The sequence below is a fragment of the Panicum hallii genome, chromosome 9 (assembly GCF_002211085.1).
Source record: "Panicum hallii strain FIL2 chromosome 9, PHallii_v3.1, whole genome shotgun sequence".
Taxonomy (NCBI): domain Eukaryota; kingdom Viridiplantae; phylum Streptophyta; class Magnoliopsida; order Poales; family Poaceae; genus Panicum; species Panicum hallii.
The window spans coordinates 4,758,667-4,772,908 of record NC_038050.1 but is presented as its reverse complement, the minus strand read 5'-3'; the positions used below and the strand labels follow the sequence as shown (position 1 = coordinate 4,772,908).

At 43.9% G+C, this 14,242-nt stretch overlaps 2 protein-coding genes across 3 annotated transcripts; one reads left to right on the top strand and one right to left on the bottom strand.

Annotated features, from left to right (window-relative positions):
* Positions 1–508: 508 nt before the first annotated feature.
* LOC112874695 lies at positions 509–5,350 on the bottom strand. 2 transcript variants are annotated; one of them, XM_025938173.1, is made up of 7 exons: positions 5,172–5,350; positions 3,547–4,735; positions 2,089–3,075; positions 1,848–1,896; positions 1,535–1,758; positions 1,208–1,315; positions 509–1,037 (listed from the first exon to the last, which is right to left on the bottom strand). In XM_025938173.1, exons 2-7 carry the CDS (start codon positions 4,719–4,721, stop codon positions 809–811), a joined length of 2,772 nt encoding a protein of 923 aa, XP_025793958.1. In that variant the 5' UTR covers positions 4,722–4,735; positions 5,172–5,350; the 3' UTR covers positions 509–808. The 2 variants fall into 2 exon arrangements, 1 of the variants encoding a protein (XP_025793958.1); XR_003225016.1 differs by having other exon boundaries at positions 783–1,037; positions 1,208–1,359.
* A 147-nt stretch (positions 5,351–5,497) lies between these two features.
* Positions 5,498–9,411, top strand: LOC112874696 (protein Asterix). Its single transcript, XM_025938175.1, has 3 exons — positions 5,498–5,707; positions 5,946–6,046; positions 9,034–9,411. Exons 1-3 carry the CDS (start codon positions 5,540–5,542, stop codon positions 9,098–9,100), a joined length of 336 nt encoding a protein of 111 aa, XP_025793960.1. The 5' UTR covers positions 5,498–5,539; the 3' UTR covers positions 9,101–9,411.
* The last annotated feature ends 4,831 nt before the right edge of the window (positions 9,412–14,242 follow it).

Genomic DNA, 14,242 nt, shown 5'->3' with positions numbered 1-14,242 from the left:
TGGCTAATTATAGGCTTGATTCACGAGCCTACGCTGCTTGGGCCGCATTTTGCTTCGCTGGTAAGAAAATACAGTAAGTTTGTTTTTTTTCCCGTCCTGTATTGTTGGTGGGTGATTACAGTATGGCTTTAACTACAAATGTTTGCAAGCTAATGGGCTATAACCACAAATTAATCATTATCTGTGCAAATTAGCTCGCAACTAGTCTATATTTAATTCTTCTATTTGACATCCAAATCCAAGAACTAAAAATTAGCCCTCGAATCCAAACGGAGGATAAAGAAGCAACTTCATCCAAACTTTTGCTGCACTGAAACAGTTTGGGGCCTCTACTCCAAAGGTGAGCAAAGAAAGAAGCTCCACACATGACCATGGCCACATCTGCACGACAGGGACCGTCCAAGTACCCGCAATGGAAGGTGGTCTCACATCTGCACCACACAAAATGTTTCACAAGGTCCACGAGCATAATCATCTACTAACAGAGAAACCGAAAAGAACAGCGACATCTGCAAGTTACAGACAGTTAGCGGCCCCGCGAGTAATATTAGCCTCTTTCGAAAGCATATCATAGCTACATTTGCAAAATGACGTCATCACCGTGCTCCTACATCTCATTACATCACCATAATCCTACGTTTCAACCCACAAGTTGCGTCTAATTTTTTTCCTAAGGCAACAAGGACGGCAGTACATTCTATGGTTACATATTCCTAAGCAGCCCTAAACTACTGCGGCGAAGCGCAGCGGCTGAAAACTTGGCAAAACAGGGGAGGACTTGTTAGTAGTCACTGAACTGCTCTAGGCTCTAGTTCAGTAAGCGACACTTGATGCCACTCAGCAAGTGTACTGGTGCTGCAGCGGCTCCATCATGTTTCTTGACAGTTGCTGTGTAGGGGCCAAGCCCGGAATCAGAGGTATCACCCGCATGCATTCGAGTGTATCCATGCCACCTCGCAAGATGATGGACAATATGCCACCGCTCCAAGTCCTGTAGCTCAGTCGCCAGATCATGTAACGTGGTCACCTTCTCAGCGCTGAGATACACAGGGAAACACGTAAGAATGGCAAATTAGGAGAAATTAGGAGAGTATAAGAGCATCATCATTATTGCAGTCATTGGAAATAAAAAAAACTATGAAATCATGATAAATTGAAGAAATTCAAATACTACAGCCAGTTTTAGTTGAATATTGGTACACCATACCCTGATAAGGAACATTCCAGCTCGCCAAACCTTGACTTGAAGGTTTCCAGAACTCTCGGTAGGACTTTAGAATCTTCCTTTCCAGAAGAGCTTGTCTGGTTTAGTAGCCTGGCCAAACACCACAGCAAGAAAGCTTTCGTAGTGCCACAAACCTCATATATATGTAATAATAAATCAGCTGCTGGTTATGACATAGTTATATCTAAATCAAGTAATTACTTGTTTAGAATTCATGTAACTCCTAACTCTGAACATGCTAAAACCTTGGGGAATATTTTTTATTTTTATATCTGGAAACACAGTCAAGAGAAAGAAAGTAATGCTTACATGTCATCATTCACAAAAGATAGGACAGCATCACATGCTTCACTGAGTGCCAGTTTTGAAAGGTGGTATACAATGCTTTCACCAGAATTAGTCATGTTTGCCGCAAGCAGTCTAGCTGGCACAACAGGAAGGATGTACTGGACCAGGCTAGTTGTCAAAATAAGTCTTTTCCGAGCTCGAGTCCCAAAGCTGCTTCTTTCCATTGTTGTATTCCCACCATCTACCTGCTATGCACGATAAGCATGTCAGACCAGGGAAAATTTATTTGCACAACAGAAAAAGGGTGTTATACAACATAGAGAAATCATACAACCTTCTCGGCCAATCTTTTGGTAGCATGAGCCCAATCCAACTCCGATGTTCTACAGTGCAAAATGACACAACAAGCATCAGAACCTTGGAACATGTATGTCAAGCAAAAAGGAGTGGCATAAACAGTATTTAACAAAAGAAGCAAAGCAGGCAGAAGTAAAAGCTCAAATGGTCTAGAAAAACCTAAAAACTCAAATACATTGTTCAAAGAAGGAAAGGTGAGCACTATTCAAAATCCATACCTTCTATGACGCATGCTCCCACACCCAACCATGACCTGTGCATGCCATGCTAAAAGATTTTCTGTTGCCCTTTTCCGTTTTTTCTGCTGTGAAACCACCTTGCCATCAAACTTGATAAGGGGCAGAACACTTGAGCGTGAATGTTTGCTCGCTGAGAGAATGGTACTCTTCTGAGGACCAACAATCTGGCTATAATCATCACAATGGTATATGTCCATTTTAATATTCTCAGGAGCATTTTGTTCAAAAGACTTGGAGTGGAGGATGCCATAGCATTCAGATTTATTAAGCCCCAGGTGATTCTGGGTGGTACTGCATATTGATGTTAGCTCAACATTCTTAAGCTCTGTTCCTTCAATACATGATAAGTTGGGGCCCTTGGACAAACTCAGAATAGGCTCTTGAACCAGAGCAGGCTGTGTAATGAGTAGCTGCATGTCTGAATGTCCATCATGGTTTGAACTATGTACTCCAAAGGGGCAATTTACAACCATGTCCGGTTCTGCTGTCTGTACTATTTTGTCTGCCATTTCTTCATCATGACATGCAGAAGCCCCTATGGGACAAGATTGGCCATCCAAGCTAGTAGTGAACTCTAGATATGAGTTAGCAACATTGTCGGTTATTTCCAATCTAGTATCATTAGCAACACTCTGTTGTTGCTGTACTAAAGCACTGTCACTTGAGAGCAGCAGATGACCTTTACCATTTCCCCCCAGGTTAATTATTGAACTGGGCTCACTAATGTTTTTGTCATAACCCAGTAAAGGCAATCCAGAACTCGAAATATTTTGCCACTGTGACGCTGCATCATAAAATAAACCAAATGTTTGAGAAGTAGATTGACACTGTTCAGGATAAGAAGTTCCATCAGATACAGCTGACTCCAGGGGCCCAGTTTGCATATATGTGGTAGTATTGCTAAAGCATGCAGCTGAACCACTTTCCTCTAGTTTGACCTTTGTATCAAGTTCAACCAAATTGTCACTGCATAAAATTTTAACACATTCAATCAGATTGCAATGCAAAAATACCAAATTGTGCAGTGATACTTGAGGGCAGACAGAATATCTCACTCCATAGAGATAATGTGGACTATTTGCTACTATGTGCTTCTTGTACAGTTAGCTATTAAGACCCATCTAACTGGAAATGGTAAGAGCCATCGCCAATGAAGTATTTTGCTGGTACATTTTTATTACAAACCAAAAATTCTATTTATAGAAATTGTTCATGTTTATAAGTGCTGCAGACACCTTCTTGCTGTTACTGTGAAGAAACAGTATCAGTAATACAGCATCACAAACTAACAATCCTATCTGCACCTAGAAAGAGTTTAGGTTTTATATTTAAATTTACTATTCCAAACCTATGAAAGGAAAGTTGCAGGTTTCTAATTTCAACAAGAAAATGAAATCAAGGCTTTAATCAGCAATAATCTGCAGCAACTCAATTTACCTTTGCTGGAACATTCCATATGTTTGTGAAAGGGAATCAGTTGATACACCAAATGAATTTAGAAGCGAATCAATTTCCATTTGCTCTTCACTTTCATACAGGAGGTGTGACTTTTTTGGGCTATTATCCACAGATCCATCTGCACTGTTTACAAATGAACTTGACAGTTGTTGTGACCTATCATTTTGCCTGTACTCGGTGCTTGGCATAAAACCAGAAGATTCTACATGACCAGGATTTGTTCCACATTCAGCAGGATACATTTCACCTCGGCTTTCATAAATATGGCTTTCAGTGGGCCCTTTCTGATGGGGCAGTTGAAGCTCAAAAGATGATCTGTTTTGCTCAGTGCTATTCATATTATGTTGGAGATCAGCAAAGTTCTGAAAGCTACATACAGTGGAGGTATTTGTGAGGGTGGTCTCAGAATCACCAGGATAGGGGAAAAAATTTGAGGTGAAAGATGGGCTTGTCAGAGAGCCACTGTCCCAAACAACTTGATGCTTCATGATATTTCCTCCTGAAAGTTCTGCATGATTGAAAGTCAAGTCACTGCACTCTTCATTGAGTCCATTGTCACTGTTAGACACTTCCAAAGCCTCTTGCATTTGCATAAGAGCATCCCAAGTCCCATCCCGTGTGTCCGAAATGTGGTTATTGCTTTGCAATGGAGTACTATATGGATAACTTGCGATTCCCGTGCTACAACTACTTCCAAATGAGAGAGCTCTGTCATCATTGTCATATGAAGTTATTTCTTCTGTATGATCAAGACATGATGCATTAGAAGGTCTATGCCGGTGGGCGATATTTGCACTGATAGTTTGCATCTGCATTCCTTCATACTCTCCAGGCTGACAAGGCCCCCAAAGGTGGTCAAATTGTTGATATCCTCCCAGTGCCGCAGAATCCTTATTCAGACCAAACTCTGGAGCACTACCTAGAAGACCTTGGTCTTCAAATCCCTGCCTTGAAACTGAATAACTGTGCTGTAAAGATCGATTATAATATTCCTGATTAGCATCTTGCGGGGAAAAAAATGTGCTTGGGTCTACTGACACAGCTTTTGCAGTGAATCCATCCACATTTGCTAAAATTTCGGCACAAGCACTAGACTGGGGCTGCAACTGCAAAGAGGCTGGGCCCCTGAAACTTGAAACAGGAGTGGTGCTCATGCTTTGATCAGCATCTGCAGATGATTAGACCGAAACATTTAAACAAACCAGTTAAAATTGAGCAGCTCAACAAAATCTGAACCAATCATAAGACCCGAATTACTCATTTCACATCTTATCCGCTATGAAAAATCACCTCACGCGCATCTACTAAGAAAATAAAAAAACGTCAAATAATGCGTAAGGAAAAGAAATAAGAACTGCAAGCCGCGAGCTAGAAATTACAAAATAATGCACGCGCCATCCCCAATTCACCAAATAAACCCCATAGCTCTGAAATGCCCGAGGGCGTCGACATTCACACTGGAGAACCAACAGCTAGCCACCTCCAAGCTCAAGGTAATTAATAACCAGAACGGGTAGCGAAGCAACCAATCAACCACTAGAATAGCTAAATGAGCCACCGACAGAAGTAATAAGTGTGCGCGGCGAGCTGAAGCGAGGCCTTACCAGCAACCGGCGACGCGGACGAGGCGGAGTGTTGCGGAAGCTCGGCGGTGAGCTCCTGGACCCCTCCCAGCTGCGGGGCTGTCTCGCCGGGGTTAGGGTTTTGGAGCTGGGAGCGGAGCAGCCAAGGAGAGCATCAGTGAGGGGAAGGGTAGGGCGCAGTGGGAACGCGGAAGTTGCCTGCCGAGTTGCGGACTCGTGAGCTTTGACTTTTCTTTCAGCGGTCGGCGACCAGGCGGCGGGGGCCGCCAACTGGGCCGTACTGGTCCCGGCCCGTATGGGCCCATGTATAAATCTACTTTTAATCTCTCTTTCTGTCATACCTCCCCTCTTCGATTTTTGCTTTGGATCTCCAGGAGAGAGAGAGAGAGATGAAGGAGGGGTCGTCGGGGGGAGGGGCGGCCGCGGGGGGCAACGATCCGCGCCAGCCGTCGACGGCGAAGCCGTACGCGCCGCCGAAGCTGTCGCCGCAGGACCTGCCCATCGACTACGCGGGCTTCCTCGCCGTCGTCTTCGGCGTCGTCGGCGTCATGCTTCGCGTACGTAACCATCTCCTCGCCACGCCCCTTCTCACCCTCTCCGATCTGAGTTCGATGTCCGAGTGCTGTGTAGATCTGGGCGAGTAAGTGGTAGATCTGTATGTTCCCGCGTGAGTAATTTGTTGCCTTGTAAGCGATATGGATGGTGATGCTGCGCTTGGCTTACTGGATTGATCACTGCCATGTAGTTTTGGTCTGTGTTTGCTACCTGTGAAATCTGACCGACGTGTGTTTGCAGTACAAGCTGTGCTCGTGGATCGCTATCATCTTCTGCGCGCAGTCATTGGCAAACATGAAGAACTTCGAGAATGATCTGAAGCAGCTCTCCATGGCTTTCATGTGAGTTTTCTTAAAAGACTTGAGGGTTATGCATCTGTGAGTTTGGCTTCTAAAAAAACAATGCTTTTGAAATCTACAGAGTTGAATAGCAACATATGCTTCCTCAGTATCCCAGTTTACCCTGACTGTCGCTTCATACTGTACGCTTATCAACATATAGAGCAATTCAGGAGCCTATATAGTACTTGTAGTACTTGTATATACTCAGATTGTCCCTCCTTAGTTATTGCCCTATGAGGTCCTCAATTTGTGGGTTGTTTGATAGTGCTGGTTTGATGTGTGCCATGGTTAAGTAAGACTAACATTTCTTGCCTATATTATGCTGCTCTTGATAGGAATTGGTTAGGATGTTACTGCTCGTATATTATTGCAACCTCTAAGCCATTCCGTTGTTACTGATGTTACAATGATGCTTCCTGACATCAAGCCTAAAGTCACTGTTACCTTGAGCTTCAGCCATTGTGATTTTACAAAGAGTAAAGTGCACCAGCAAACTTCTTCGGAGGAGTCACATAGGCCGTCAATATCAATTTACAGATCTTGCTCCCTAAACCTTATAATGTACCACACAAGGTCCAAATATCAGAGAAAGGGAGGGAGGGAGGGAGGGAGATTAATAGTTTGAGGACCTACCTTTGTGGCATCTCTGAACAAGTTTAGGACTGCTAGTACAGACAACAACAACAACAACAACAACAACTTAGCCTTTTTTTTCCCAAGCAAGTTGGGGTAGGCTAGAGATGAAACCCACAGAAAACAAGAATAAGAAACACAAAAAGGGTACAAGCCAAAGGAAGAGTTAGGGGTTAAACAAAAAGTAACAAAGGTCACGGTTCAGGTACGTTAATTGCTAATCTCCAAGCGCTCCTATCCATAGCTAATTCCTTAGCGATATTCCACTCCTTAAGGTCTCTCTTGACCGTCTCGTCCCAAGTTAGTCTAGGTCTACCTCTACCTCTCCTTACATTATCGCCCCGCTTTAAAACTCCACTACGCACCGGCGCCTCGGGAGGCCTCCGTTGTACATGTCCAAACCATCTCAACCGATGTTGAATCAACTTCTCCTCGATAGGTGCCACCCCGACCCTATCTCGAATCTCTTCGTTCCGGACTCTATCCCTTCTTGTATGCCCGCAGAACCAACGCAGCATACGCATCTCTGCTACACACAGTTGCTGGACATGTCGCTTTTTTGTAGGCCAACATTCAGCACCGTATAGCATCGCCGGGCGAATCGCCGTCCTATAGAACTTACCTTTTAGCCTCTGTGGCACCTTCTTGTCACAGAGGACGCCAGAAGCCTGCCGCCACTTCAACCAACCGGCTGAAATTCTATGCCTAACATCTTCATCAATGTCTCCATCTTTCTGAAGCATTGATCCTAGATACCGAAAAGTATCCTTCTTGGCCACCACTTGACCTTCGAGGCTAACGTCCCCATCCTCATGCCTAGTCGGGCTAAAGTCGCACATCATATACTCGGTCTTTGTTCTACTCAGTCTGAACCCCCTCGACTCTAACGTGTGTCTCCACAGCTCCAACTTCATATTAACCCCTGCCCTACTCTCGTCAACTAGCACCACATCATCAGCAAAGAGCATACACCAAGGGATATCACCCTGTATGTCCCTTGTGACCTTATCCATCACCAAAGCAAATAGATAAGGGCTCAATGCTGACCCCCGATGTAGTCCTATTTTAATTGGAAAGTCACTGGTATCGCCATCACATGTTTGAACACAAGTCATCGCATCCTTGTACATATCCTTGATGAGGGTAATATACTTAGTACAGACACTGGTAAATATATATTTGAGCACAATTTCCAGCCAGGGGCTATGGTTAAGACTTCAGCTTGACATATCTCAAGGCCCAACTTGCCCAATCTACAACTGCTGTGCTGCTCCAAATTAATACACCCTTCAATCATATTGTCATTTAGAAATCTGAAATCATTGTGGTCTCCAAAACACCTTGATCACCAATTCTGTTCTAGTGTATTTGTAAAATTTAAGAAATAAAATATAATAAAACAGTAGTATTAGTATTTTACATGGGGAAAGTAGGATTAGTAACCTATGGCATGAGAAAGTAATGGATACTATATGTTCTTCTCTGTTTGTCAAACTACCATTAAAACCAAATGCAAGTATTAACCAGATGGAAAATTACACTATGTGCTGTGGTTGTATGTTTTCTGAGCCAAATTTAGCAATGGTTTGTCTTTGCATTGCGAAATGCTGAATTTCCTTGTCAGTTATACACTTATAGTTCTGCATTTCCTTTTCATCGGTGTTGCAATAATATGGTTTATATTTATTTTTCTAACCCCTTGAAACTGATTGATAAGACCTGACTGATTGATATTGTATAGAGATAAAAGATAAGGATTGGTGTACTGTGATAATACCTAACAATAAGATAAGAGGGACCTACATAGCATCACACTTCGTTTTGCATCACTTTGCTTCTGCAGTTACGATTTTGCTTTCAAATATTCTATTTGGGTTCTGCTTTTGATATATTATGTCAGCAAAAATCTGTTTCTCGATGGAGATTCCCACCTGCTCATCTACAAAATGGCATGTATAAACCCATATTGCCAAACACATTGTATGTATTTGATGCCATGTTAACAAAGCCAGAAATTAGCTGCACAAGTGTTTCATAATATCTTACCATCCTCTTGGGAAGTGCATTTCAAAAACAATTTTTTCCGCTTTAGAAAGCAGGAGTGTAGTTAACAATATTTCCACCCTTTACTGTTGCTTTAATGATGTGGAGATTACGTGATTGTAGTATGTTGTTCTGTATAGGGGTAAGAGCCAAATTCACTGTGAAGTTAGGTCGCATCTGTTTTCTACTTTTGGTCCTTAATTTCCTCAGATTTTCATATATAGTTTTGTTCTTCCTGAGAAATCACAATGTTTCTCTATGTATTTGTATATGCAACTAGAGAAGTTCACCGAAATTTTTAATATTTCCAGGTTCGCGGTTATGGGTCTGGTGACAAACTATTTTGGCCCCCCTCGTCCAGGCAGTACTAAGCGCTAATCTGTGGATGCACACCGCACTTCATCCTTCATAGGATATCTAATCAATCCTCCTGGTGCCTCAGTATGTGTTATGGCTCAGTGCTGACATTTATGTATGCTCAATTTGAGCAGGCATCATTTGTACAACATCAATTAATGGACCGGTACATGCATGATGCTCAATAAGTTATTTGTGCAGCACTTGTTCTCCTAGATAATATTTTTATTGTAGATCCATTGTTATCAGCGCATCAACTCTTGTTTTTTATCCTTTTGTTGATGCGATAACTTTCATTGTCATGAATGCTGGGATATTTTGCTTCAGATTTACCTTCGTTGGCATTTGCGGACTCATGAGCGGTTTTCTTCAAAACGAGACACTCCGCATAATTCACTGATTGATGCATGAACTTCCTTTCGTTCCATTCACTGCATTTGACCCTCACCCATAATGCTCAAAATCTAACCGAAATGTCAATAACTGGCCCCTCTATTTTCTTGCTGTATTTTACGTGGATCCCGTCTTGCCCCCTCGATCACTTCTGCTCCTTTCAAAAGCAAAACAAGGTCCTTGTCTTTGCATGATCCCCCCTCAGCTGCTTGGTCAGAGCATGTTGCATAAAAGAAAGATCCATGGGATTGGCCACCCAAACAAGCTGTTCCTCTCCGTCCAGATACTCGTGAGATCACAAGAAATCGCCCATTAAACAAAAGATCCACGGGACAGGCCTGCACGACGAGGTGCGCTCGGCCTGTCGCCTGGTTATCCGCTGAATGTTTGTGGCTCATTCTCATCTGGTGAGGGCACATCGCACATCAGTTTATTTTTAGAACTACACGGGTGTCTTCGACCGGATGCGTGTGCGTGGCAGAGCAGCACCCGAGACCACGACGAACTGCTTTGTGTCCGGTTTGGCGGATCCAGCAGCCGGAGACCATGAGAGAGAGCGATGCCGGCGGAGGATTTTCTTCAACTGGACAGGTACTTGGGGTGACGGAAGAAAGTGTCCAAATGTTACTCGTGGTAGAGATAAGATAGATGAACGCAGCGGCGCGCCTTGAGGTCGTATACGTCGAGATCTTTGCTGTTTTGGGTAGAATTTCTAGTCCCGTTGTGGTAATCAAATTAGCTATTTCTTCGATGCTTCGGTACACACTCCATATTCTCCGGCATCGACACGCAAGCAATCTGGCTATGACCCTGTTCGTTTCCACCCAAAATTATATAATCTAGCTTATAAATTAGAATAATCAAGCTATAGTCTATAGTATGTTTGTTTCATATTATAGATTCTAAGCTAGATTATATAATTTAGGTGGGAAATAAACATCCCAATCTTGGCCTCCAGCTTCTTTCCACACACCAGCCGAGCAGCGGTACCATCATATTGAAACTGGTATCCATCCACCAGCTGAGAGGCGCTATCATGAAATTAAAAATGCTGCACTATTTTGCTTGCCCGTTTTCTACGGGAGGAGGCACTGTACGGCTCAGGATTTGCACATTTTCTACAGGATAATGTTCCCTCCATTCAAACACATGAGAGTAACTCCAATAGACCCTCTAAACATCCATTTATCCTAAGTTTAGAGGGCTCCAGCAGTTTTTCTATTCAGCCCTCTATCTTTGGGAGGCTTCCAAATTCCCTCCTCCACCCTCCAGGAGCCATCTATTATAAATTAGAATTGAGGATTATTGTTAGAGTTGGAGCAAATTTGGAGGCCCCTAAAAAATAAAAAATAGAGGTATCCTCTATTCAGTATTTGGAGGGTCCGATTTAGGAGCTATTGTTGGAGTTAGTCTGACATGTTGGATATATATATATATATATATATATATATATATATATATATATATATAAAAGGTCTCAATATATAGTTTTGAACCGTACTGCTTTTTACATGAAAATGTTAATTATAAAATGCTGCAAAATTATTGTATTGGATCTTCAAAGAAATCAATATAGTTTGAAAATATTTTTCACAGCAATTACAATGTATCCACATAATACAACAACAACAACAACAACAACTTAGCCTTTTGTCCCAAGCAAGTTGGTGTAGACTAGAGATGAAACCCACAGAAAACAAGAATAAGAAACACAAAAAGGGCACAAGCCAAAGGAAGAGTTAGGAGTTAAACAAAAAGTAACAAAAATCACGGTTCAGGTACGTTAATTGCTAGTCTCCAAGCGTTCCTATCCATAGCTAATTCCTTAGCGATATTCCACTCCTTAAGGTCTCTCTTAACCGTCTCGTCCCAAGTTAGTCTAGGTCTACCTCTACCTCTCTTAACATTATCGCCCCGCTTTAAAACTCCACTACGCACCGGCGCCTCGGGAGGCCTCCGTTGTACATGTCCAAACCATCTCAACCGATGTTGGATCAACTTCTCCTCGATAGGTGCCACCCCGACCCTATCTCGAATCTCTTCGTTCCGGACTCTATCCCTTCTTGTATGCCCGCAGAACCAACGCAGCATACGCATCTCTGCTACACTCAGTTGCTGGACATGTCGCCTTTTTGTAGGCCAACATTCGGCACCGTATACCATCGCCGGGCGAATCGCCGTCCTATAGAACTTACCTTTTAGCCTCTGTGGCACCTTCTTATCACAGAGGACGCCCGAAGCCTGCCGCCACTTCAACCAACCAGCTGAAATTCTATGTCTAACATCTTCATCAATGTCTCCATCTTTCTGAAGCATTGATCCTAGATACCGGAAAATATCCTTCTTGGCCACCACTTGAACCTCGAGGCTAACGTCCCCATCCTCATGCCTAGTCGGGCTAAAGTCGCACATCATATACTCGGTCTTGGTCCTACTCAACCTGAACCCCCTCGACTCTAACGTGTGTCTCCACAGCTCTAACTTCATATTAACCCCTGCCCTACTCTCGTCAACTAGCACCACATCATCAGCAAAGAGCATACACCAAGGGATATCACCCTGTATATCCCTTGTGACCTCATCCATCACCAAAGCAAATAGATAAGGGCTCAATGCTGACCCTTGATGTAGTCCTATTTTAATTGAAAAGTCACTGGTATCGCCATCACATGTTCGAACACAAGTCATCGCATCCTTGTACATATCCTTGATGAGGGTAATATACTTAGTTGGGACGTTGTGTTTTACCAAGGCCCACCACATGACGTCTCTCGGTACTTTGTCATACGCCTTCTCTAGATCAATAAAGACCATGTGTAAGTCCTTCTTCTCCTCTCTATATCTCTCCATCAACTGTCGTACTAAGAAAATCGCCTCCATGGTCGACCTCCCAGGCATGAACCCAAACTGGTTTTGGGTCACCCTTGTCAATCTTCTTAGACGATGCTCGATAACCCTCTCCCAAAGCTTCATCGTATGGCTCATCAGCTTAATCCCCCGGTAGTTAGTACAACTTTGAACATCTCCCTTGTTCTTGAAGATCGGTACTAATATACTTCTCCTCCATTCCTCCGGCATCTTGTTTGACCGGAAAATTAGGTTAAAAAGCTTAGTTAACCATACTACCGCCCTCTCGCCCAGACATCTCCACACCTCAATGGGAATGCCATCGGGACCCATTGCTTTACCTCCCTTCATCCTCTTCAGAGCCTCCCCGATCTCTGCCTCATGAATCCTCCTCACAAAGCGTCTGTTGGTATCATCAAATGAGTCGTCCAACTCGAAGGTAGGACCCTCATTTTCCCCATTAAACAAATTGTCGAAGTATTCTCGCCATCTGTCCTTGATCTCCTCATCCTTCACCAGAAGTCGATCTGTCCCATCCTTGATGCATTTGATCTGGTTTATGTCCCTTATCTTTCTCTCGCGAGCCCTAGCTATCCTATAAATATCCTTCTCTCCTTCCTTCGTACCTAGCCGTTGATAAAGGTTATCAAAAGCCTGACCTTTCGCTACACTTACAGCTCGCTTTGCAGACCTCTTCGCTAATCTATAGCCCTCGATGTTGGTCGCGCTCTTGTCGAGGTGAAGGCGTTTGAAACACTCCTTCTTCTCCCTAATAGCCCTTTGCACCTCGTCATTCCACCACCAAGTCTCTTTCACTTCTTGCTTGCCTCCCCTACTCACACCAAGCACTTCTGAGGCCACCTTCCGAACACATGTCGCCATCTTTAGCCACATATCATCTACATCTGCTCCTTCTTCCTAAGACCCCTCGCCTAGCATCCTCTCCTTAAACGTCTGTGCCTCTTCCCCTCTAAGCTTCCACCACTTCGTTCTCGCAATCTTGGCACGTTTGTCCCGGTGGGCACGTACCCGAAAACGAAAATCCGCCACCACAAGCTTGTGTTGGGGGACAACACACTCCCCAGGTATCACCTTACAATCTAAGCAGGCACGTCTATCCTCTCTCCTAGCAAGGATAAAATCGATTTGGCTCGAGTTTTGTCCACTATGGAAGGTCACTAGATGGGATTCTCTCTTTCTAAAGAGGGTATTCACTAACAGCAGGTCGTAGGCCAACGCAAAATTCAAAACATCCTCCCCCCCTCATTCCTACTACCATACCCGAAACCCCCGTGTACTCGCTCATATCCTACATTAGTCGCACCCACATGACCATTGAGGTCTCCTCCTATGAAGAGCTTCTCGCTGATAGGCACGGTACTAACCATGCTATCGAGGTCTTCCCAGAACTGACTCTTGGAGCTCTCACTAAGACCTACCTGAGGGGCATAGGCACTGATCACATTCAGAATCAAATCTCCAATGACCAACCGCACTAGAATAATCCGGTCGCCTTGCCTCCTAACATCTACAACTCCATCCTTAAGGCTCTTATCGATCAAGATGCCTACACCATTCCTACTCGAAGTTGTCCCCGTGTACCAAAACTTGAAGCCAGAACCCTCCACCTCCTTCGCCTTCTGGCCCTTCCATTTAGTCTCCTGCACGCATAGAATATTTACACGTCTCCTAATTGCTACATCGACTAGTTCTCTTAACTTACCTGTTAGAGACCCAACGTTCCAACTACTTAGACGAATCCTAGTTGGCTCGGCTAGCTTCCTTACCCTTCGCACCCGTCGAGAGAAATGCGAAGACCCTTGCTCATTTTTCACTACACCCGGGCGCAGATGTAGCGCGCCACAGAGGCTGCGACGACCCGACCCTTGCTCACTTATCATCGTACCCGGATCACGATACGAC

Coding starts and splice junctions, on each gene's coding strand:
- LOC112874695 (XM_025938173.1), bottom strand. CDS start 4,721: ATGAGCACCACTCCTGTTTCAAGTTTCAGGGGCCCAGCCTCTTTGCAG. Junction 3,076..3,546: donor TATGGAATGTTCCAGCAAAG/GTAAATTGAGTT, acceptor AATTTTATGCAG/TGACAATTTGGTTGAACTTG. Junction 1,897..2,088: donor GGGAGCATGCGTCATAGAAG/GTATGGATTTTG, acceptor TTTGCACTGTAG/AACATCGGAGTTGGATTGGG.
- LOC112874696 (XM_025938175.1), top strand. CDS start 5,540: ATGAAGGAGGGGTCGTCGGGGGGAGGGGCGGCCGCGGGGGGCAACGAT. Junction 5,708..5,945: donor TCGTCGGCGTCATGCTTCGC/GTACGTAACCAT, acceptor GTGTGTTTGCAG/TACAAGCTGTGCTCGTGGAT. Junction 6,047..9,033: donor CAGCTCTCCATGGCTTTCAT/GTGAGTTTTCTT, acceptor TAATATTTCCAG/GTTCGCGGTTATGGGTCTGG.